The sequence below is a fragment of the Pongo pygmaeus genome, chromosome 19, assembly GCF_028885625.2.
Source record: "Pongo pygmaeus isolate AG05252 chromosome 19, NHGRI_mPonPyg2-v2.0_pri, whole genome shotgun sequence".
In the NCBI taxonomy this organism is placed as follows: Eukaryota; Metazoa; Chordata; class Mammalia; order Primates; family Hominidae; genus Pongo; species Pongo pygmaeus.
This window is the reverse complement of record NC_072392.2, coordinates 21,640,553-21,665,915: the sequence shown is the minus strand read 5'-3', so window position 1 is coordinate 21,665,915 and position 25,363 is coordinate 21,640,553. Positions and strand designations below refer to the sequence as shown.

General features: G+C 37.1%; 1 protein-coding gene across 2 annotated transcripts in view; it reads right to left on the bottom strand.

Moving 5' to 3' along the window:
• LOC129017761 (coiled-coil domain-containing protein 144A-like) overlaps positions 1–25,363 on the bottom strand; it is a 125,980-nt gene that overhangs the window by 11,791 nt on the left and 88,826 nt on the right. For both annotated transcript variants that reach the window (XM_054458492.2, XM_054458493.2), the window contains 4 exons: positions 12,561–12,854; positions 11,744–11,964; positions 10,115–10,316; positions 1,223–1,265 (listed from right to left, as the gene is read on the bottom strand). In XM_054458492.2, the coding sequence (XP_054314467.1) occupies positions 1,223–1,265; positions 10,115–10,316; positions 11,744–11,964; positions 12,561–12,854 (760 nt within the window). The remainder of the gene's footprint in view (positions 1–1,222; positions 1,266–10,114; positions 10,317–11,743; positions 11,965–12,560; positions 12,855–25,363) is intronic.

The following is a 25,363-nucleotide window of genomic DNA, read 5'->3' as shown; positions in this document are numbered from 1 at the left end:
AAATGATGAGTTAATGGGTGCAGCACACCAACATGGCACATGTATACCTAAGTCACAAACCAGCACATTGTGCACATGTACCCTAGAACTTAAAATATAATAAAAAAAAAACTGCAGAGTTGGCATAAGGATTAGGCCAATATGAGTAAAGGGACTGGTGTAGTGCCTGATAGTATCAGGTGCTCAATAAAAGACACTGTTGCTTCTGGAAAAAAAAAAAAAAGAATCTGTCCATAGTTGCACACTGAATTAATGATCACTGTGATTGTGTATCACAGCTTCTGGTTTTCTCATTCTTCATTCATTTATTCAACAATCATATGTTAAGGTATGAGACTATGACAAGTCCTGGAGTTACAAGATGAAGATGATACAGTCCACCCCCAGCAATCGTATGCTATAACCTGAAAAAGCAGACAAATAGGCGATTTCCATACCAAGTCATAGATACGCTGATAGGTGTAAAACAAGGCACTATTGGAACTCAAGAGGGACACCTATCCCAGTTTTGTCTGGATATTGTAGGCTTTTTGGTGGAGGCATGGTTAGTGGATATCTGAAGGATGAGAAAAAAAGGTTGGCAGATAGAGCAGAGAAGCAAGTGCAAAGAGCTGGAGGAGAAAGAAGACTACTGTGGAGTTCTGTGCAGTCCAGTTTGGCTGGATCCTGGAGCAAATGGGCAGAGTACAGTAAGTGGTGAGAGATAAGCCTGAGTAGCTTGACAAGAACCAAATGAACATGAGTGTTTATATTCCATGTTAAGGAATTTGGAACTTTTCCTGAGGGCAAAAGTAAACCAATGACACTGTAAATGACTGGAGACTTAAAGTGTTACCTCTCAAGCGACTGCTTATAAACTGTAACTGCTTGACTAGGTTACTAGATGAGACTGGAGTGTTTTGGCCTTAGTTGACGATGCCTTTGTTTTCTGAGAACAGCTTCTGTGTGCTGGCTGATAGTACCATAGGGATGGCAGAAGTGAAGAGTAGAGCCAGACTTCTTGAGCTTTTTTTTTCAAGCTATGGAATGTGATGAATTCATGAGGCATAAGTATGCTCTTCATTATACATTGCAAGTTTTCATATCTTTCATTAGATGTGTGTAAGAAAGAATATTTAATGTAGTATCTATTAGCCCAAGAACGGAAAGGGATGTCATTTGCAGTTTATTTCAGACATATATTACTTAATCCAAATTTAATTCATAAATTTTGGTAACATACCTGCTACTTGTGTAGCTATATCATTTTGCAACTTCCACTGCATCTGAAATAAGTCAAATATTATTTATAATGTTTAAGAAGAGACATTATCATGGTAAGAAGCATCAACTACAAAACATGGCCTTTAAATAATACTTTTAGAGACTAGACCTAACTTGAAGACTGCTTAAATTTAAAAAATCACATAAATCCTATTTTAAGTTTAGATAATGGAGAACATATATGTGTTACGCTGTTTAGATTAATCTCACAAAAGTACAATTAATATTGGTCTGTTGGATCTATGTCATTTCAAAAGTGTGATTTTTTTCCCTTATTAGTACAGAGGTTAAACAATTCAAGTCATATTCTGCAATGAATGCATTACTTTCCCATTCTTATCAAAACTCTGCCTTTTATCAAAGTCTAATCAGTTTTTCACTTTAATGAATAGTTCCTTAAAATGAACTCTCCATTCTCCACTTTTAGAAAATAATAATTTTAAAGTATGTTTTTTGCTATTAATTCAGCACAGAATCTTTAATACATACTTGAAGAAAGCAGTATTGTTGTGATGCCATGTGAAAGTTCCACTGGCAAAAGATTAAAAATACTATGCTATCTATTATGATTAACATTTCTTTATTCATATGGACACAAAGATTTCAGAAAATTTACATGAAAACAACAATAAATATAGGTTAGAGCCAGTTTTCAATCTTAGTTTCTTTGATTCATGAGTGTCTAGAATTAAAAACTAGGAAAACAATATAGAATTATTTAACTGCAACTTTGATTTCTTTTCAGAAATTAGTACCCATTTTTTGAAGCATCTGACAAGTTACCATTATCTACTTAATTATGAAAGGTGTGGGAATATTTCAAACTTATTGCCAGTGTCTCTATCTAGAGTGCTCTTACTTAAATCTTTTGTAGAATAGGTATTCTCTCATTAAATGCCCAGAACAGGGTCTGAGATAGTTTGTGGTGATAATGATAATGATATCTAATGCCTTTACAAATTTTAGGTGTCAAGTCAATTTTTTTTTTTAACTAACAGGTTTACCAATATTTTGAGACTCCTTTCCATAACATTTCTATGACAAAAACATTATAGATAGGCTTTATAGAGTAAGTAACATGACAACAGCATTACCAGCCAGGCCTTATAAAAGTAGTAATTCAATACCAGATAAAGGGGAAAGCCTTTCTTCAAAGAACACTAGATATTGCCATTCATAAACACTACGTAAAAAGTACATTTTTACGTGACTCAAATTAAGACATTACTACTGTAATGTTGTTATCTTTTCTCCCAAAAGCTCTTCTGGCTAAATATTTCTAATGTAATAGATTTTATTATTTCTTTATACCCCATTCACAAATATTTTCATACTACCTCAATTTTGTTAACATAAAAATGAAATAATCTTCTTAACAAATTGCTTACTTTTATACTGAAGAAATCATAACTCTGTAGAGAGAGAATACTTTTTATATAACAACTTTAAGTAAAGGTCATTTTCTCTCCAAACTCTTCAATACGAGTACATGGTAGAAGTCACTGCCTGTCTTCCAGCCCTGGAGTGGCCTCCCCCTACATCAATTCTCTTCCAACCTTTCCCTGACCCTTGAATATTTCACCACATAAATGACAACGGAGGGCAGCTGCCTTTGGGAAAGAGATCCCAGGTCAGATGCAAAAGCAGAGGGAAAAAGGACAGACCCAGAACACGGGGAGGGAGCGCCTCTGGGACAGGAACCCACACGCTTAGGAAAGGGGTTTTGAGTGTTGATGGCTCCAGTTTTTTCCTGGCCAGTGAAAGGCCGGGGTGGCTTTACCTATTTTCAGAAGCAAAAACAGGCAAATATTAAGCGACTTTTTAAAAGTCCTTTCATTTTATTTTTGCTTTACCATTAAATCACACATTTTCCTCATATTTCCCTTCAAAGAAATTGAGAATTGTTTTCCCCAGTTGAACCACTTAATACAGTGCCTGGCACAGATAATAGAAGGGAAAAGGAGAGAAAAGTGTCTTGGTGACATTAATCACTGTCCTATTCAGTGAGACAAGGGGGCCATCGACGGCTTTTGTAGTGTGCAGAGCAATAGCTCAGGAGAAACTGAACATCACCAGAGGAAATAAAAGAGCTTAGTAAACTGTTAATCTTCACTTTATACAACATACTAACATCAAAAGCTACACTAGCTCCTTGTGGAGTAAAATACATCAACTTTTTAATAAAACTGCTCCTCCTGCCTCCATGGCCTTTCTGTTTATCTCCAGGTGGGGATTATGTCTCAGACAGTGGAGGAAGTCCAACATCAACAATGCGAGTACATCTGCAAATATATTTACACTTTTTCATTAAAAATATAAGTAGGTGGGAAGGTAATACATAGCAGAACATATGTACCAGCACATTTCAGCTAATTAGTAGGATTCTCTTAGAAATGATCCTTTTCAAGCTATGTCCCACAGAAATCTAAGGTTCCACAGAGGACGCTGAAGGATTAAGGGATAAGAAAGTCACAGCTTCAGAGCACTGATCCTTCCTTTAGTCAGACAGCACTACTTCTGTTTTCTATAATGTGGTTTCCTGAAATTTTAAAAAGTTCTATTCTTAAAAAAAAAAAAAGAGTTTTACTTAAAGGTATGAATGTCACTGATTTAGTCAAAGTCCCTAATTTTATACAAGAAACAGAACAGGCTCAGAGAGACTGCAGCTTGCCTGAGGTCACAAAGCCAATTAGTTACAAGCTAGGAGTGGGCGGCTTCAGATATTTCACTGAGCCTGGAGTTATTCTATGCCAGCTGCTTCCTTCATATTCAGAAAAGAAATACAGATTTTAAGAAAATAACTCAGAGAGGCCAGGTGTGGTGGCTCACGCCTGTAATCCCAGCACTTTGGGAGGCCGAAGTGGGTGGATCACAAGGTTAGGAAATCGAGACCAGCCTGGCCAATATGGTGAAACCCTGTCTCCACTAAAAATACAAAAATTAGCCGGGCGTGGTGGTGCGTACCTGTAGTCCCAGCTACTCAGGAGGCTGAGGCAGGAGAACCGCTTGAACCCAGGAGGCGGAAGTTGCAGTGAGCAGAGATTGCGCCACTGCACTCCAGCCTGGGTGACAGAGTGAGACTCTGTCTCAAACAACAACAACAACAACAACAACAACTCAGAGAAAATGCATCTATAAACTGTCATGATGCTCTATAATGTTTAAGCATGAGACAAAAAAGAGTAGCTCTCCAAATTGTAAGTTATGAATCAAATTTAAAGAACAATTAATATCATAACTTCTGCTAGTACCAGTCAAGACACTCAACTTGTAAAGAACACATTTTTCAAACTGCAGAACAGAAAACTTAAAGGAGAAAAACTTTAGTTGAACCAAGCAAGCAGAAATTGAGAAAACTGTTCCTTAAAAGAACTATTCATTCTCCTCCAAATAAGACTTGGTTTATGAAAATCAATCAACAAATCAATTATCCATGTTGTGAGTTATTTATAGAAAAACTGAAAACACAAAAGAGATTTCTCTTTGCCATCTGGCATACGTCTGATGAGAATATGCCAACTTCTCATCATTAATTGGTACATAGAAAGACATGGGCTTAATTTCAATTATCACTTAAATCCAGCCAGAAATGATAGGAGAACCTTCATTTCCCTGGCCTCGGGTTTCAAGTGAGGACTTAGACTCTCTCTACCTATAGCTTCCTCTTGAGAGGATGTCAGATCTACCTATAATGGGTGAATGTGAGCAAAGCACACAGTGTGCTTCCTTGGCTCAGGGTCTCTTTCAAAAGATGTGTCTGCCCACAGTGACATGAGTTCAGGTCTGCTGTCATCTCTGCAGTAAGCAGCATGCACCTGCGATGGGTGTCAAGCATTTGTTTTCTCCACTTAAAACTCTGTGGGTTAGTGCCTAATCTGGGATAAAATACTGTGGCTGCACGTCTGAGCCACATCCTCCCATTAGTTATCATGAGTCTGTAATAGAGCTAGTGTGTTGATGTCCATCTATCTGACTCCTATGTTCTGAACTCAGAAGGGAATGAGGAGCACCATTTGCTGCCTATCCACCACAGCCTGAACAAGAAAGATGACTGTATACACTTATAGAAATAGTTTCTTCTTCCTTGACTTTTCTAATCTTACCATACATTCTTCACAACTACCTCCACTTTAAAGAGGGGAGGAGTTAGAAGGAAGATTTTTTTAAAGAAATATAATGAAATCAGTACCAATGGCAAAGTCCAATAAATACAAAGTTCACTCTTCAGCAATAACTTATTGACAGGCTACTGCTAAATTATACTTGAGATTACAGGCTGGAAATAAGGAGCCAATAAAACTATAAAAAGTACTTCTGATATATAGGACAAAGGATCCCAGGGTAAATCTAGAATGTGAAAACTGTAAGTAAAAATTAGTAAAACATAGGCATAGCAATCTATTATCACTACAATGGTGTTAAGAGGCAAGGCCACGTGGCAGGCCAGGTCTCACTAACGCAGGCCTCCATAACAACTGCTTTGGCACTGACTGAGTAGTTAAGTTAAATATTAAAAGCTGAAAGAGCCAGTGCCCTTATACAGGCTGGAATGTAACAAAAGCCCACCAAGAGTCTTGTCTAGGCCTTAAAGCCTGACAAAATAATGAAGGAATTCTTAACAGGACCTGTTTAGTATTAAACAAGTTTTATTGGGGATCTGAAGAAACTCCCCAGGCCTCCACAGACAAGTTTATTGGGGGTCTAATGGAACTCCCAAACCTCCATGATTTAGCAGGAGACAAAATAAGGGTAATCACCCCAGCACCTGGACCCATTTAGATTAAATAAATTTACTGAAGCTCCAGAGGAAGGTCCTCAGGACTTAGACCTTAGTTACAGATTAAAAGAAGTTAATCACTTATGTCTATAGATGAATGCACACTTACATGCAGATATACAGCTTAGAAGGTATATAAGCTCTGGAAAACTTTGTAATTTTGAGTTGGTCTGGTAATAATTTCCAGGCCTTCCCTGTAACTGGTTGCAGAAAATAAAACCTCTCTTCCTCCCCAGTTTATCTGCATCTCATCTTCCTCCCCAGTTTATCTGCATCTCATTACTGGGCCATGAGAAATAGCAGCCTGACTCTCAGTTTGGTCTGAGAGATGCAATAAATGCTAAATGTCATGAATGTAGAGAAAATTTGTTTCAACAACCAGTTATAATAAATTATTTCTCTGGTGTGTGATTTCATACAAAATTATAACCATTTTTCTTGAGGTTAGATAAAATGCTGAGTATGATAGCACTTCACAGTAGGAATAGTCCAAAGTGTTAAAATCTTGCAAATAAAGGAGATGGATAAACAGATCCAATATTAGTGCTATTTTTAACATTTGCTTTTGAAAATCATAGCTAAAAATTTCTAAATATCCTTTGTTTTGTAATGCCCCACCCAGAAACCCACCCCCCTACCTTTTTTTGTAAATATCAGTTCAGGTGATATGTTACCACCTCTTCCTTGTATTAGCTGATGTTTTCCTATAGGAAATACTTAAGTTCCTAGCAACTCTAGAAGGCACCTCCTTTATGTAACTCTAAAAATTCTGTAAACAACAGCTATATAAGAATTCTTCCAAGGTGTGATTATGGAGACATGCCTTTGTATCTTTTTTTTTTTTTTTTGAGATGGAGTCTTGCTCTGTCACCTGGGCTGCAGTGCAGTGGCACAATCTCAGCTCACTGCAACCTCTGCCTCCTGGGTTCAAGCGATTCTCATGCCTCAGACTCCCAAGTAGCTGGGATTATAGGCACCCGCCACCACGCCAGGCTAATTTTTGTATTTTTAGTAGAGACAGCGTTTCACCATGTTGTCCAGGCTGGTCTCGAATTCCTGACCTCAAGTGATCCACCCGCCTCGGCCTCCCAAAGTGCTGGGATTACAGGTGTGTGCTACCACGCTGGCTAATTTTTGTATTTTTAGTAGAGACGGGGTTTCACCATGTTAGCCAGGATGGTCTCCATCTCTTGACCTCATGATCTGCCTGCCTCAGCCTCTCAAAGTGCTGGGACTACAGGTGTGAGCCACTGCACCCAGCACTTGTATCTTGATATAATCACGCTTTTTAATCTCTTTTAGTAGGTCTAACATGTTTGGGCAAACAAATGCCCCACAAGGAAACTAGGTATGCCTTGGAACTACTACATTAACATTAACTTTAAAACAAACAAATTTTCTACTTATCTAGAAATACTAAAAAATGAACACCCCTTCCCCCCAAAAAAAAATCTAAAAAAAATAGTTCCTCAAAAATCTTCCCTTGCATCACATCTGCTTTTTTTTTTTCCACCCCCGCCCCCGCCGCCTGAGATGGAGTCTTGCTCTGTAGCCCAGGCTGGAGTGCAGTAGCGCAATCTCAGCTCACTGCAACCTTTGCCTCCCAGGTTCAAGCGATTCTCCTCAGCCTCCCAAGTAGCTGGGACTACAGGCACGCACCACCATGCCCAGCTAATTTTTGTATTTTTATTAGAGACGGGGTTTCACCATGTGGGAGGTTGGTCTCGAACTCCTGACCTCAGGTGATCCACCCACCTTGGCCTCCCAACGTGCTGGGATTACAGGTGTGAGCCACAGTGCCAGGCCTACATCTGCTTTTTATACTCCCTCAGCACCATCTTGTAAAATGATACATTACCTTGTTTTTCTGGTAAGTATTGACAAAGGAAAATATCTTGGGCCCCCAAAATCACTAAGCTAAAAGGCAAACTCAGGTTGGAAACTGCTTAGGGCAAACCTGCCTCCCATTCTATTCGAAGTTACCTCTCTGCTCACTGAGATAAATGCAGATCTGACTGTTTCCTTTGGAAAGGCTAATCAGAAACTCAAAAGAGTGCAACCGTTTGTCTCTCACCTATCTGTGTCCTGGAAGCCACCTCCCCGCTTCCAGTCTTCCTCCCTTTGCTTCAGCTTGTCCCGTCTTTCCAGAGTGAACCAATGTACTTCTTACATATATTGATTGATGTCTCATGTCTCCCTAAAATGTCTAAAACCAAGCTGTGCCCCGACCACCTTGGGCACATGTCATCAGGACTTCCTGAGGCTGTGTCACGGCTGTGTGTCCTCAACCTCGGCAAAATAAACTTTCTAAATTAACTGAGACTTGTCTCAAATTTTGGGGGTTCATAGTACTAATGAGAACATTATATTTGCATCTTGCTTAACCATTTACAGACGTATTTAACATTCGTTTTCCATTAGTACCCAGTGGTACAATTTCATGACTGAGGCATTTGGACACTGATCATCTGATTTTTTTCAGAAAAATAAAACCTAAGCAAACAATGTGATTAAAAATATCAGCTAGCTGGGCTCTTGTAATCTAAGTATTAAAACAATCATTTAATGCACTCCCTTTTAAGCTATTTGGCCACAATGCTAAGAAACCTTAGATTTGTTCTTCTATGATTTGTTAGGACACGAAATAGCCAGGTAAACACAACAAGGTTGAGGCTCACTCCATGCGGGCCTGTGCTACTTTTCTGTGCATTAATGAGACCATAAAAGCATCAAAACTATAAGCCAATGTGCACCCACTGAAAATTTTAAAAACAACAATATACACAAAGAAAACTATTTATTTTTGTTCAAACAAATGTTTTATGGATTTTGTAATTTTTTTAAGAGACAGAATCTTGCTATTTTGCCGAGGCTGGAGTGCTGCAGTGCCGTAGCTACTCACAGGAACAATCACTGCACACTGCAGCCTTCAACTACTGGGCTCAAGTGATCTTCCTGCCTCTGCCTCAGGAGTAGCTGTGACTACAGGTGTGTGCCACTGTGCCCAGCTGTTGTAATTTTCCCCCAGTTGAAAAATGGACAAATGTTAGACAAATACCTTAATCTGGGTCAAGAATAGTTGAACTATGTTTTTTTTTTTCCTTACCAACTCTATAGTTAATACAGCTTGTCATTCTTGGATCCATTTTGAAATCCCTAGAAATAGACTCTTACTCTGAGTGAAACCACATGGTTGAACTAAAAGGTTCCTATTACATGTCCAGGGGAGATGTCCATGGTAGCTTTACATGGAATTTGGGGTATTAAGAATAGAATTGATTGTTTGGGCACATTTGCTATTGAAGGACTCTAGATATCATTGCCGTCTTAGTCATCAATCACTCAACTTATGGCCAGGTAGACAGACATAACTTATGTGAGCTTTACTTTAAAAATTCAAATATTTGTTTGATTTAACTATTTCAAAACCACTGTAAAACTGCATAGCAATAGACACATTTTACTAAAATTGGGATTAAAACACTGTAAGTGCAATAGCAATTACAGATGTACTCATATGAGAAAATCACAAAACTTTTAACTTAAAGAACAGATTAATCAAGTGTTGCAGGTTTATATAACATATAAAAGTATTCACCTTGGATCCTTTTAAATAATAAACATCCATGGGTGGTTAGTGTCTGGACACCAATCAATCACATATGATGAGGGGTAGAAAACCTGAGGTAATGCAGAAAAACTTTAAAAGTGACCCCAGGCACACTAAACCCTTTAAAAGTGAACCCCAGACAAACTAAAATCAGTTAGTAAGACAAAGCACATCAAAGTATACCTTTGGTTAAAATCTGACTTAACTGCAGTTTTTAAAGAAATTTAAAATGTGTCAGTTTGGTTACATTTATTCAATAAAGTTAACAAAGGAGTAATCTCTTATGAATGAGAGCTCCAGGGACTTAAAAATAACTGTAAAATTTCTGTCTCCTCTCTTTATTAACACAGATAATTATTACCTTTACTTACCATACACGACAATTAAGTAACTGAGTATTTCACCAAATAACATACAAGAATTATATCAGAAGTCTGAACACCAAAGGAAAAAAGGTAACTAACCTTCAACAAGTAGCTCTCCATGCTCTTAAAAGCAGACCTCTTCTTTCTTGGAATATGTTTTCTGTTGAGACCTTCACTATCATTAAGATTTCTAACACAAGGTGACTCTAGGACTGGCCTCGTAGTGCCAGTGAATAGAGATCTGGTCTGCTTTTTCTCCACAGTAAGTTGCGTACTGACCTCTGCTATCATCTCATTAGTTCTATGAAGATTGCAAAAGACAAATGCTTCGTATTTCATTTTTTCCTAAATGATTCCTAAGTGACTTTAATTGTTCTAAAAGTTGCCATAAGAGTAAATGGAATATACCATAAGCCACAGTTTAACTCTGAAAATGTGTTAGAGCATGTCTACTCTATCCAACTATAGTTTTACCATTGTGCTAAAGAAGTACATCTATTTCTAGGGGGATTTCTAACAAACAAGTAGTTCAAATGAAGGAGAGGACAGAAAAGACTATCAATGATGCATGGCTTCACAGTTAACACTTGTTGCCCACCTGGAATGACTCTACTTATAAGATTCTTAAGGATGCCATTAGAATTACTTGTATTCAAAGGGTAACTATGTAAAATGATGAAGATATTAATTTGCTTGACAAAATAACCATTTCATTGCGTATAAACATATCAAAACATCACGCTGTACTCCTTAAATATATACAATAAAAAAACTAAAAGTAAAAATAAGAGCTAGAAGTACTTGTATTTAGTAAACCAGTTAGAGACTTTCTAAAAAACTATCTCTCAAAGACATTTTCAAACAATGGTTTTCACTGCCCTTGTACATTTCACCCATTATCTGGAAAAAAATTGAGCACTTGGCACTGAGGAATAATTCAGGGCAACTTTTCCTAGGGGAGAATAAGACTGCTGAAATCAAAGAGAACTAAAGCAGCATCGAGGACAATCAGCTCCTAAAACTGTGGCCCACACATCAGAGGCGGGGCCTGCCCTTTCTGTCTTCCACATACCCCCTCAGGCTGACCAAGGCGTTATTTTTTATCACTTAGTAAGTTATACTTCCCTTCAACCCTATGTTAATCATTCTCTACTTCACAAGTGTGCCTTTAAGTGGAGTGGAAAAACTATACAGGACAATTCTTCTCAAGGCACCCTCTAATGATCACAATCAAGCAAAGTGAATTTACTGAGTGCCAGAATGTGCCCAGAGTAGTCATACTTGACCCTTTCGGTTTTCAGCTGTCATCTTCCAAAAATTAATTAAACTCATTAATATTTCAAATTAAGGGAATACTGATAAACAATTTTTATAATGGTATCACTGTCTAAATTATGAAGCTTCATAAATACTTAGGTGAAACCCTAACAGATCAGGTTAACTATATAAGAATATTAAGGGGTGGGAGGAAGCCACATAAACCAAAAAACAGGAGAGACATGAACTGTCCTGGACTAAGATGTTAAAGATTATGTTCATTTACTATTTTCAATTTTACTTAAAGGTTAAGTTCATTTACTATTTATAATTTACAATTTTCCAAAATTGTATAATCTAGTTAGCTTTCACTTCCCACAAATCTCATGAACCTGTCTCACTAAAAGTCATGCTTTTGAAGGCAAATTAATGAGCTTAACTTATTTTCTGTGATTCTGCATATTGACTTACCTATTCAGTTCATTTGACAAGGATTCTCTAACTTTTACTTCTTCTAGGTAGAGTTCCTTATATCTTTCCAATTCGGTTTTATTAAAGTCGGCTTGCGAAGTTTTTATTCTGGAGATCTCAGATTCCAGATCTTTGATTGTGAGTTCCATCTGAGTTTTTATTGAAGTAGTATTATCCTCCTTTAACTGTGCTAACTGTTCTTGAGATACTGCTGCTTGTTTCTAAAATAAATTAAAAGGGAACATTTTAAAAGTAATTATAACCTGAATAATTACTGTGTATTTGTTTCCTTTTATTTGGAGTCAGTGATTCAGAGAACAATTTTAAGTATGTGATTCAGAGAACAATTTTAAGAACAATGTGAAGAAAGAAAGAAGCTCAAGCTTAACATATTTATTATCAGTACCAACTGAATTAATAATCGAATCTGAATTGTAGCACAATTCTCCAAAGAATGACAGAACCAAGTTAAAATTTTAAAAGTGGAACAATGTAACTTAAAAGCAGTTCAAGAGTACAGTACAATTTCTAAATCACAATTTTTTTTTTTTACTTTTTCTATTAGTCTTGTTTTATGCCAACTGGCTTTAGTAATCAAATGATTCTGTAGTGAGAATTATTATTATGGAAGATCAATTTAGTTATAAGAATGATGGAAATGAAAATATTTAAATGAAGAAACAAATACCACCTTCTTTCTAGACATCTACCAAACAAATTGCTGTAAGGAAAGTAGAGAAAACATGTACAATGTATATATCCAAAATAAAATTTGCAGTGAAATGAATGAGAGCACATTACAGATAAATATACCAACCTGCAAGGTGAGAACGGCTTCATTTAATTTTTCTGCTATTTCCTTCCTTGCTTTTTCTTCAATCAACAGTTTATGCTGTTCAGCTTCACCACGTTCTAACATATTTCTCTCCATATAACTTTTGAGGTTTACTACTTCTTGTTTCAGCTGCTTCTTATTCTTCTGTAGTGTTTCACATTGCTTTTGTATTGCTTTCATCGAGAATAATGTCTGTTGAAGTTGAAGAACTTCATTCTCTGCATCCAGATGTAGACATCGCGAAGGTGCAGTTTCCTGTGCTTCTGTAAGGTCAACCTGCATGAGTAAAACAATATAGTTTGGTAATGAAGAAGGTAGACTGAGAATGATCTAACATAAAACAATAATTTTTGAAATAAATTCAGTTGCAATAAAATGTTACCTATACTGTTGTAGATTCATAAAATACAGACCCTTGGATTATTCAGAAAATTAAAAATAAAGTTAAAACTACCAGAATTCACAAAAATATATCCTTTACTTTCATCATCTTTGCCACACAACATTTGGACTTGATCCTAGACTTCTGTTTTTCTATGATTGTTTCATGGCTTTCCTCTTTAAAATGGCTCTAAGTCACCCCCTTAGCACAAAGTCTCTTATTCCTTTAACCCACTATCATTCTCCAAAATTTGCAAAGAAGTTTTAGGGGCATCATATTGAATTATTTAGGCCTGAGTCAATAAATGGCTCCCATAATAAGACTCTGAAAATAAGACTCTAGTTAAAAATCTTGAAAAAAATGGGTTCCAATACCATAAGCCTTTTGCTGAACTGCAAATGTCTTATGCTAATTTGAGTTACATTTCAAAGAGTAATGATACTTGGAGTTAAGAAGCAATCACGTTTCCCAGTATAAATCTCAATGGCATGATCCATACCATTTTTCTGAAGAAAAATGCCTTAATTCAGTAGCACAATCTTGTAATTCATTGTTACTTTACACAAAATAAGGGAGCACATTAAACAATGACAACAAAAAATTGCACTGAAATTTCAGTGGTGCTGAGTTGGAAAGAACTGCTTTCCTTTAGAGGAAATAATTATGATTTTTTTTTTTATAAAGGTAAGTGAAGTGGTGGTTTTAAAACATCTACAAATTGCTTGTCACTTCTCCCATGACATTCCCTCTCCTGAATACAAGCTGCCATTGACAACCGGTTTCTCATGAACATAATGTGGCAGAACTGCTGTGTGACTTCTAAGGTTGGTTACAAAAAGTCACACAGCTTCTACCTGACTCTCTCTCTCTCGGAACACTTGTCCTTAAAATGCAGCCAACATGCTGTGAGAAAGCCCAAACCACACTGTGAATCCTCATGTAGGTAGGTGTTCGAGCTGACTTCCCTACCTAACATCCCAGCCAAAAGCCAGCTTCAAATGCCGCACAGGTGAATGAATTAGACGATTCTAGTCCCCAGCTTTAAGTCATCTCAGCTGATGCCAAGTAAGGAAAAAGTGAGCTGGCCCCACTGAGCCTTGCCTAAAACTGCAGATTGTGACCAAAATAGATGTTGCTTTGAGACACGGCATTTTGTTATATACCAAGAAATAACTGATACAGATATTGACACTACATATGGATTGCACAACAACAAAACAACAAAAACTACTAAAACATGCAGGATTACCATTGGACCAGGAGCTAAGTGGAAGATGAAAGGACCTACAGAAGAATAAACATGAAAACAAGAAGAGTTTTAAAGAGACTGTTAGTGGAAGCCTGATGGTCCTGGAAGAAGCTGGTAGGAAAGGTTTCAAGGATAGTGAAGAAAATGATACTGGAACCTGAAGGAAAGGGCACTGTTATTACACAGCCACTGAAAGTAAAACCAATGCAAGAGATAAGCTAAAGAAAGACTACTACATATAAAGGAACCAGGACTTTCTGGGTTCAAGTATCTGTTTCCTTTTTACAGCCTCTCCACATGTCAGATTCCCAAATATAGACAGTCCTTGACTTAGCATGGTTCGACTCACCATTTTCTGACTTTTTATAATAGTGTGAAAATGATATGTGTTGAGTAATGAAATGATATGTGTAAGCCCCTTGGCTTACAGGGGTGGTTACATCAGGATAAAGTCACTGTAAATGGAAAACCCACCCACAACTTCTGATATTTGCAATTTATGATGACCCATAAATTGCAAATATCAGACATAACAAATGCAAATGTCATCGAGACATAACCCCATCCTAACTTGAGGGGCACCTGTATTGCTGAGATAAATGGCCTCTGGAATAAGATCAAATCCAGGTTGCTGCCAGGAGAACACAGTCTGAAGGTGAAGCCAAGACTGTCAGTGTAAGACCCTTTCTTAAGACCTCAGAAAGATTTAAGGTGGTGCCTCAAATTCCCTTAAAGATCTTAATGGTATACACATCTTAAGGCACTGTCCTATTACACAGAACAGTGTGCTTCCTTCACAGGAAGCACCAGGTGAAGTGTTTATCTCAAAGAGATCTGGACAAGAGGTTTTTCCAATGACAAGAACCCAAGTAAAATTCACAAGGGACTCTAAGTATTTAACAGAATTATAGTAATAATAGTACTGCTTGCCAGCTTGGATTAAAAGACACCAAGACAGTAAAAATGAAAAAAGGCCTTAGGACCTAAGAAGTTCTACAGGGAGGAAGCTGGCTGAGGAAACTACTTAGCTGAAAACACAGGTCATTGCTTATGAAAAGGATACAACAAAGAGCCAAGAAGGTACCACAAAGAGCCACAGAGGGTGGTTCCCATAAAGTCCAAATCAAAGAAGTAGAAGCACACGTCAGGCTGTATTTCAGAATTGCTGAAATGTGGTCCAGTAGTTCCTTTGTGACTCCCATTTTCTCTCTGTTCAATAGGAGGGTCTCTGGCAGTTTAGGAGAATGCTGGGTGGGTGAGTGGTAGATAACCTGTCCCTTTAGTTAGTTCTTAAGTCTTTGTGTTGACAAGAAATGCACACAAGGGGTTATACCGCAGAAACCACAACCCACGATGAATGCCTACCGGATGTGATAAAGATGGTAGGATCTTGCACTTCAAGCCTGAGCATGCTGCCATATTAAATGAAACGTGTATGTGAGGTGGGAGGTAATAATCAGAAATGAGTGTGCTTTTCAAGTGGTAGAAATTTTTAAAATTGTAGTTATAGGGCCAATTGTGCAGGTTTTAAAACATGTCTATACATTCCTTAATATGCACAGCATAGACAGAGACATCATCGAGATGGCTGACTGGGAATACCCAGCACTCACCTCTTTCAAAAAGCAAAACCAAAACAGCAAGTAGGTAACCACACCTTGAGGAAAACATCAAAGAGACCACACTGGAATTCAGCAGGAAATTGATAGGGATCCTCTGAGGACAGAAGGAAAGGGAACTGAGGTAGCCAGCCCAGCCAGGATCATCTCAAAGCCAGGACAGATTCTCTACAACCTCTACAACCATTCCCAAGATACACAGCCCATCAGACTTTCCAAGGTCAACACGAAAGGAAAAATCTTACAGGCAGCTAGAACAGCTGCATCAGGTGAACAGCTGACCTCTTTCTGGCAAAAACCTTATAAGCCAGATGAAAGTGGGGCCTATTTTCTTTCATCATCCTTAAAGAAATTTCCGCCAAGAATTCCTTATCATCCCAATCTAAGCCTCATCAGTGACAGAGAAATACAATCTTTCCCAGACAAACACTAAGGGAATTCATTACCACTAGACTGGACTTACAAGAGATTCTTAAGGGGGTTTCTAAATATGGAAAAGAAAGAACAATACCCACTACCACAAAAACACACTTAAATACATAGCCTACAGACCCTTTTACACAACTACACAACCGAGAGTACAAAGCAACCAGCTAAAAACATCATGGTGGAATCAAAATATCACATATAAATATTAACATTGAATTCAATGGTCTAAATGCCTCACTTAAAAGGCACAGAGTGGCAAGTTGAATTTAAAAGAACAAACCAACAAGAACCAACAGTCTGCTATCTTCAAGAGACACATCTCACATGTAATGGCACCCACAGGCTCTGAGTAAAGGGATGGACAAAGATCTGTCATGCAAATAAAATGCAAAAAACAAGGGGTTGTTATTCTTAGATAAAACAGACTTTAAACCAACAACAGCCAAAAAAGGACAAAGAAGGGCATTACACAATGATAAAGGACTCAATTCACCAAGAAGACATCCCTATCCTAAATATATACCCGCCCAACACTGGAGCACCCAGATTCAAAAACAACCAAGTCCTTCCAGACCTACCAAATGACTCAGTCACAAAATAACAGTGGGGGGCTTCAAAACCTCATTGATAGTGTTAAAGCAAATCATCGAGACAAAAAACTAACAAATTCTGGGCTTAAATTTAACACTTGACTAATTGGACCTAACAGACATCTACAGAGTACTCCACCAAACAACCACAGAATACACTTTTTTCTCATCTGCACAAAGAACTTACTCCAAGATCAACAATATGCTTGGCCATAAAGCAAGTTGTAAAAAATTTTTAAAAAATGAAATCACACAACACCATACTCTAGGACTACAGTGTAATAAAAACAGAAATGAATACCAAAAAGATCTCTGAAAACCACACAATTACATGGAAATCAAACAACTGGCTCCTAAATGACTTTAGGAAAAGAAGCAATTTAAGGTAGAAATAAAAAAATTATTTGTAATAAGCAAAAAGAAACATCATACCAAAACTTTTGGGATACAGCAAAAGCAGCATAAGAGGAAAGCTTATAGCACAAAACAAGTATGTCGAAAAGTTAGATCAGTAATTAACAATCTGACACTGTGCCGAGAGGAACTAAAAATCAAGAACAAAATAACCCCAAAGTTGGCAGCAGAAAAGGAATAACAAAAATCAGAGCATAACTGAGAAAACTGAGGCCCAAAAATCCATACAAAGGATCAATGAAACCAAAAGTTGGCTTTTTGAAGGGATAAACAATACTGAAGGCCACTAGCTAAATAAATTAAAAAACAAAACAAAACAAAAAAAACAGAGAACATCTAAATAAGCACAATCAGAAATGACAAAGATGACATTATAACAAATCCCACAGAAATACAAAAGATCCTCAGAGACTACAATGAGCACCACTGTATGCACACAAACTAGAATATCTAGAAGAAATGGATAAATCCCTGGAAACACAACTTAACAAAGATTGAACCAGGAGGAAATTGAAATCACGAACAGACAAATAACAAGTTCTGTAATTAAATCAGTAATAAAAAACCTACTAGCCAAAAACAGACCCAGATCAGACTGACTCAGCCAATTTCTACCAGACATACAAAGAAGACTGTTAACAAATCTACTGAAACTATTCCAAAATATTGAGGAGATACTTCTCCCTAACTCATTGTATGATGCCAGCATCATCTTGATACTAAAAGCCAGCAAAGACACAATGAATAAAGAAAACTACAGCCCAATATCCTTGATGAATGTAGACACAAAAGTCCTCAACAAAACATCAGCAAACAAAATCCAGCAACACATCAAATACTTACTTCACCACAATCAAGTCAGCTTTATATTTGTGATGCAAGTTGGTTCAAAGTATACAAATCAATGAATGTGTTTCACCACATAAACAGATTGAAAAAGAAAAACCATGTGATCATCTCAAAAGATGCAAAAAAGCTTTCAATAATATCCATAATTCCTTCATGAAAAAAAACACTCAACAAATTAGGCATCAAAGAAATGGACCTAAAAATAATCAGGGCCACTCTATAACAAACCCACAGCTAAAACCATACAGAATGGGCAAAAGCTGGAAGTGGGGGCTGAGTGCAGGGGCTCATGCTTGTAACCCCAGCATGTTGGGAGGTGAAGACAGGAGAATCACTTGAGGCCAGGAGTCTGAGACCAGCCTGGGCAACACAGTGAGACTTGTCTCCATAAAATAATAAAGAAAAAAATTAAAGAAAAAAGAACAAAAAAAGTTGGAAGCATTCCCCTTGACAACTGGAACAAGACAAGGATGCCCAGTCTCACCACATGTATTCAATATAGTACTGGAACTCCTAGTCAGAGCAATCAGGCAAAAGAAAGAAAGAAAAGGCATCCAAAAAGGAAAAGATGCCAAACTATCTCTCTTTGCAGATGATATGATTCTATACCTAGAAAATTCTAAAGAATCTTCCAATTTATCCTGGAACTGATAAGTGACTTCAGTCAGGACACAAAAATCAATGTAAAAATATCAGTAGCATTTCTATACACCAATAAAGTTCAAGCTGAGAGACAAATCAAGAACGTAATCCCATTTACAATAGCTGCACCAAAAAAAGCAAATTACTTAGGATGCATCTAACCACAGAGATGAAAGGTGGCTACAAGGAGAACTACGAAACACTGCTGAAAAAAATCATGACACCAAACAGATAACACCAAAAAAATGGAAAAACATTCCATGCTCATGGATTGGAAAAATCAACAGCATCAAAATGGCCATACAGCCCAAAGCAATCTACAGATTCAATACTATTCCTATCAAACTACCAATGTCATTTTTCACAGCATTAGAAAAAACTATTCTAAAATTTCATATGGAACTAGAAAAGAGCCCAAACACCCAGAGCCATCCTAAGCAAAGAGAACCAAGCCTGACGCATCACATTACCCAACTTCAAACTATACTACAGTAAACAAAGGCTACAGTAAACAAATCAGCACAGTACTGGCACAGAAACAGACATATAGACCAATGGAACAGAATCAGAAATAAAGCTACACACCTACAACCATTTGGTCTTTGACAAAGCCGACACAAATATGCAGCGGTGAAAGGACTCCCTATTCAATAAATGGTGCTGGGATGACTGGCTATCCATACACAGAAGAATGAAACTTGACCCCTAGCTATCACCACATACAAAAATTAATGAAAGCTGAATTACATTCTTAAAAGTAAGACCTCTAACTATAAAAATCCCACAAGAAAACCTAAGAAATACACTATTTGAAATCAGCCTCTGAAAATAATTTATGAATAAGTCCTCAAAAGCAATTGCAACAAAAGTTAAAATGAAAAATTGGGACCTAGTTAAACAAAGGAGCTTCCGCATAGGAAAAGGAACCATTCAAGAGACTAAATAGGCAACCTAAATAATGAAACAATATATTTAAAAGCTATGCATTGAACTAAGTTCTAATATCCAGAACCTATAAGGAACTTAAATCAACAAACAAGAATTTTAAAAATATATATAAAAGCAGGCAAAATACATGAAGAGACACTTCTCAAAAAAAAAGACATGCAAGTGAAGAGCAAACATATGAAAAAATGCTCATCATCACTAATCATCAGAGAAAAGCAAATCAAAGCCATAGTGAGATACCATCTCACACCAGACATAATGGCTATTACTAAAAAGTCAAAAAATAAGCAACAACAACCCAGATTTGGGCAGAGCTGCTACAGCAAAAAGGGAATTCTAATACACTGTTGGAGAAAATGCTAAATTCATTCAGCCACTGTGGAAAGCAGTTTGGAGTTTTCTCTCATGGAACTAAAAATAGAACTGCCATTCAACCCAGCAATCCCAGTAGTGGGTTAAATACCTATTCCCCCCAAAAAAATCATTCTACCAAAAAGACACATGCACCCATATGTTCACTGTAGCACTATTCACAATAGCAAAGATATAGAATCAAGCCAGAAGCTCATCAATCGTGCATTGGATTAAGAAAATGTAGCACATATACAATATGGAATACTATGTAGCTATAAAAAAAACAAAATACTGTCCTTTGCAGCAACATGGATGCAGCTGGAGGGCATTATCCTAAGCAAACTGATGCAGAAACAGATAACTAAATACTACATGTTCTCACTTTTAAGTGGGAGCTAAACATTGGGTACACATGGACATAAAGACGGGAACAATAGACACTGGGGACTATAAGGAGAATTGGGTTGGGACAATGGTTGAAAAATGACATGCCAGGTACTATGCTCACTACCTGGGTGATAGGTTCAATTGCACCCTAAACCTAAGCATTATGCAATATATCTTTGTAACAAACCTGCACATGTACCCCCTGAATCTAAAATAAAAGTTAAGAAAGAGAAAGAATAAACAAGATAAAAATAAAATTCCCTTTATAACTTGCAACAAAAAAACACCAATAACATTCCTCACAGAAATGGAAAAAACAATCCTAAAATTCATATGGAACCACAAAAAAGCTAGACTATACAAGCCAAGCCTGAGGGAAAAGAACAAAGCTGGAGGCATCACTCTACCTGACTTCAAAATATATTACAAGGTTACAGTAACCTAAAGAGCATGGTCTCAGTATAAAAATAGAAAATTAAACCAATGGAACAGAATAGAGAACCCAGAAATAAATCCACATATTTACAGACACCTGATTTTCAACAAAAGTGTCAAGAACATACACTGGGGAAAGAACCCTCTCTTCAACAAATGGGGCTGGGAAAACTGGATATCTGTAAAAAGAAGAATGAAACCGGTCCTTATCTTTCACCATATACAAAAATAAACTGAAAATGGATTAAAGACTTAAACATGAGATCCAAAATTATAAAACTACTACAAGAAAATATAGGGAAAATTCTTCAGGACATTGGTCAATGCAAAGATTTTATAGCTAAGTTATCACAGGCATATGCCAAAAAAAAGCACAGGCATAAGAACAAAAATAGATAAGTGAGGCTACATTAAAATTAAGTTTCTTCACAGCAAAGGAAACGACCAACAGAGTGAAAAAAACTACCAACAATCTGTAGATTGGGAGACAATATTTATAAATCTATTCATCTGAGAAAGGTCCAATATCTAGAATATACTGGGAACTCAAACAACTCAACAGTAAAAAATAGTTAATAATCCCCCTAAAATGCAGACAAAGAATTTAAATAGACATTTCTAAAAAGAAGATGTACAAATGGCCACAAATATATGGAAAAGTACTGAACATCACTCACTAACAGGAAAATGAAAATAAAATCCCAAATGAGATATCGTCTCACCACAGAATGGCTACTATCAAAAACAAACAAAGAAACAAACAACAACAACAAAAAAACACAAACAAACAAAAAACCCAAAAAGTAAAAAATCCTGGTGAGGTTAGGGAGAAAAACAAAACTCTTACGCACTCGTGGAGGGAATGTAAACTAGTATAGGCTGGAAGTTTCTTAAAAAACTAAAAATAGAAGTGTCATATGATCCAACAATCCCACTACTGAGTATTTATCCAAAAGAAAGAAAATCAGTATATCATCAGTATCCCCATGTTTATTGCAACACTATTCACAACAACCAAGATACAGAATCAACCTAAATGTTCATCAACAGATGAATGAGGTTAGTGAGTTAAAAAAATGTGGTATATGTACACAATGGAATAATATTCAGCCATAAAAAAGAATAAAATTATGTCATTTACAGCAACATGGATGAGGACATTAAGTGAAATAATTCAGGCACAGAAAAATAACTACTGTATGTTCTCACACATGTGGGAGCTAAAATTTTTTTTTATTATACTTTAAGTTTTAGGGTACATGTGCACAATGTGCAGGTTTGTTACATATGTATACATGTGCCATGTTGGTGTGCTGCACCCATTAACTCGTCATTTAACATTAGGTATATCTCCTAATGCTATCCCTCCCCCCTCCCCCCACCCCACAACAGGCCCCAGAGTGTGATGTTCCCCTTCCTGTGTCCATGTGTTCTCATCGTTCAGTTCCCACCTATGAGTGAGAACATGCGGTGTTTGGTTTTTTGTCCTTGCGATACTTTGCTGAGAATGATGGTTTCCAGTTTCATCCATGTCCCTACAAAGGACATGAACTCTTCATTTTTTATGGCTGCGTAGTATTCCATGGTGTATATGTGCCACATTTTCTTAATCCAGTCTATCGTTGTTGGACATTTGGGTTGGTTCCAAGTCTTTGCTATTGTGAATAGTGCCGCAGTAAACATACGTGTGCATGTGTCTTTATAGCAGCATGATTTATAATCCTTTGGGTATATACCCAGTAATGGGATGGCTGGGTCAAATGGTATTTCTAGTTCTAGATCCCTGAGGAATAGCCACACTGACTTCCACAATGGTTGAACTAGTTTACAGTCCCACTAACAGTGTAAAAGTGTTCCTATTTCTCCACATCCTCTCCAGCACCTGTTGTTTCCTGACTTTTTAATGATCGCCCTTCTAACTGGTGTGAGATGATATCTCATTGTGGTTTTGATTTGCATTTCTCTGATGGCTAGTGATGATGAGCATTTTTTCATGTGTTTTTTGGCTGCATAAATGTCTTCATTTGAGAAGTGTCTGTTCACATCCTTCGCCCACTTTTTGATGGGGTTGTTTTTTTCTTGTAAATTTGTTTGAGTTCAGAGCTAAAATTTTTTTTAAAAGTTCATGGAAGTAGAGAGTAGAATTGTGGGTATTAGAGGCTGAGAAAAGTAAAGGGGAGTGGAAGATGGGGATAGGCTGGTTAATGGATACAAAATTATAGCTACATAGGAAGAATGAATTCTAGTGTTCTGCTGCATTGTAGGGTAAATATGGTTAACTAATTTTTTTTTTTTTTTAGGCTGAGACTCACTCTGTCACCCAGGCTGGCATGCAGTGGTGCAATCTCAACTCACTGCAATCTCCGCCTCCAGGGTTCAAGCCATTCTCCTGCCTCAGCCTCCCAAACAGCTGGGATTACAGGTGTGTGCCACTATGCCTGGCTTGGTTAACTAATATTTTTAAAAAGCTAGACGAGAGGATTTTGAAAGTTCACATCACAAAGAAATGGTAAATGTTTGAGGTGATGGATATGTTAATTAGCCTGATTTGACCATTATACATTGTTTACACATATCAAAAATATCACTGTATATACCATAAATATGTACAATTACACAGGTCCACAAAAAATAAAAGGAAGCCAGGTGTGGTGTCATGTGCCTGTGTTCTCAGCTACTTGGAAGGCAGAGGCAGGAAGAATTCTTGAGCCATGGAAGTCAAGGCCAGCCTGGGCAACATAGCAAGACACCACGTCTAAAAATATAAATACATAAGTAAAAATAAAAGCAAAATCATTCATCCTATACATAGACTATGGGTGAAACTTAGTGACTTGCTTCTAATGAACAGAATGTGTTAAAAATGATTACCATGTGGCTTCCAACATTATGTTAGAAGAGGCTCTCTACCGCAGACTGCTCACCCTTGGAACCCAGCCCCCATGTTGTGAGGAAGCTTGGGCCACAAAGAAAGCCTAGGATTTCCAGTGTAGATATCTGGGCATCCTGCCCCAACTAAAGTTCCAACCAACAGCCACCATCAGCAACAGACATCTTAGTGAACAAACCTTCAGATGATTCCAGTCCCTCAGCCTTTGATTTATACCAAGTGAAGCTTAAGCGAGCAGAGGCAAGCTATCCTGGGCAAAGTTTTCCCAAACCACAGATTGGTGAACTAAACGAATGTTGTTCTAAGTCACTCAACTTTGGATAATTTGTTAGGAAAAAATAACCAGAAAAATAAATTTAAACAAGGAGACAATAAGAAATAGAACATACCTGGTAGAAATTCGTCTCCTTTAAAGTAAGATCTAACAAATGTTGAGGTTAATTTATTAATGACAAACAACTCTAATGGGAAGCAGCAGACAACCAGGAGAAAGACGTAAGAACTACTGCAGAGGAAGTTTAGAAAAAGTTCCTTTCCATCACACACCAGGGCCTGTTGTCAGGTGGGGGGAGGTGGGAGGGATAGCATTAGAAGATGGAGATATACGTAATGTAAATGATGAGTTAATGGGTACAGCACACCAACATGGCACATGTATGCATATGTAACAAACCTGCACATTGTGCACATGTACCCTAGAACTTAAAGTATAATAAAAATATATATATAAAAGAAAAAAAAAAGAAAAAGTTCCTTTCGATTACAAATTCTGATGACTAAGCCAGTGAGGCTTTTAGAATTTGTCCCCTGAGTTATGAAATAAGGAAGATGAGGAAGGAAGGAGATATATAATTTGAAGTATAAAGAAGCTGAAAAAACTAGAAATATTTGATTAATAACCAAAAATCAGACATTGTATCTGATTTCAATGAACTGAAATTCTAAAAGTGATAAGCAGCTTTGGATATTTATTAATCAATCTAGGATTCAATCTTCATTTCCATTTCCTCAATGAGGAAATAAAAAAATATTATGGAATCAGTTTTAACAATCTCTGAAGTAAAACAAATGTAGTGTCCTTTGAGTGTCAAGCTATTAAATGCAATTTCCCCTTTACCTTACTTCAAGTTCATTTGTATGGAGAAGGGAAGAGCATCTCATCTTTATGTTGTACCAAAATGCTTCTCCATATCATACAAATTGACTCTGAAATTTTGAAATTCATACAACCAATTCGACTACTTGTTTCTGATAAATGCCTGGACATGACCTGATTTCCAGTTGCTGCACTCCTGGAAGTTGTTCTTTGAATGGGTTTAAGTATTTATTCAATGAATTATGTATTGAGTTATAAAAGCATAGCTATGCATCTTTATTTAAGCAAAAGGAGGTAAATGCAGGGAACTCTGGTTTCTGAGAACGTAGGATCTGTGCCAAGAAGAGGATTCAGCTCCGGGGGTGTACAAGAGAACCAGGTGCTGTGTCAAAAGAGGATCTAACTGTGAACTGCAAATGACGAATTAGCTCAGTTTCCAATGAGGAAAGATGACAGCCTAGACTTAATCTTGCCCTTCATAGTTAAAATCTACATGTGACT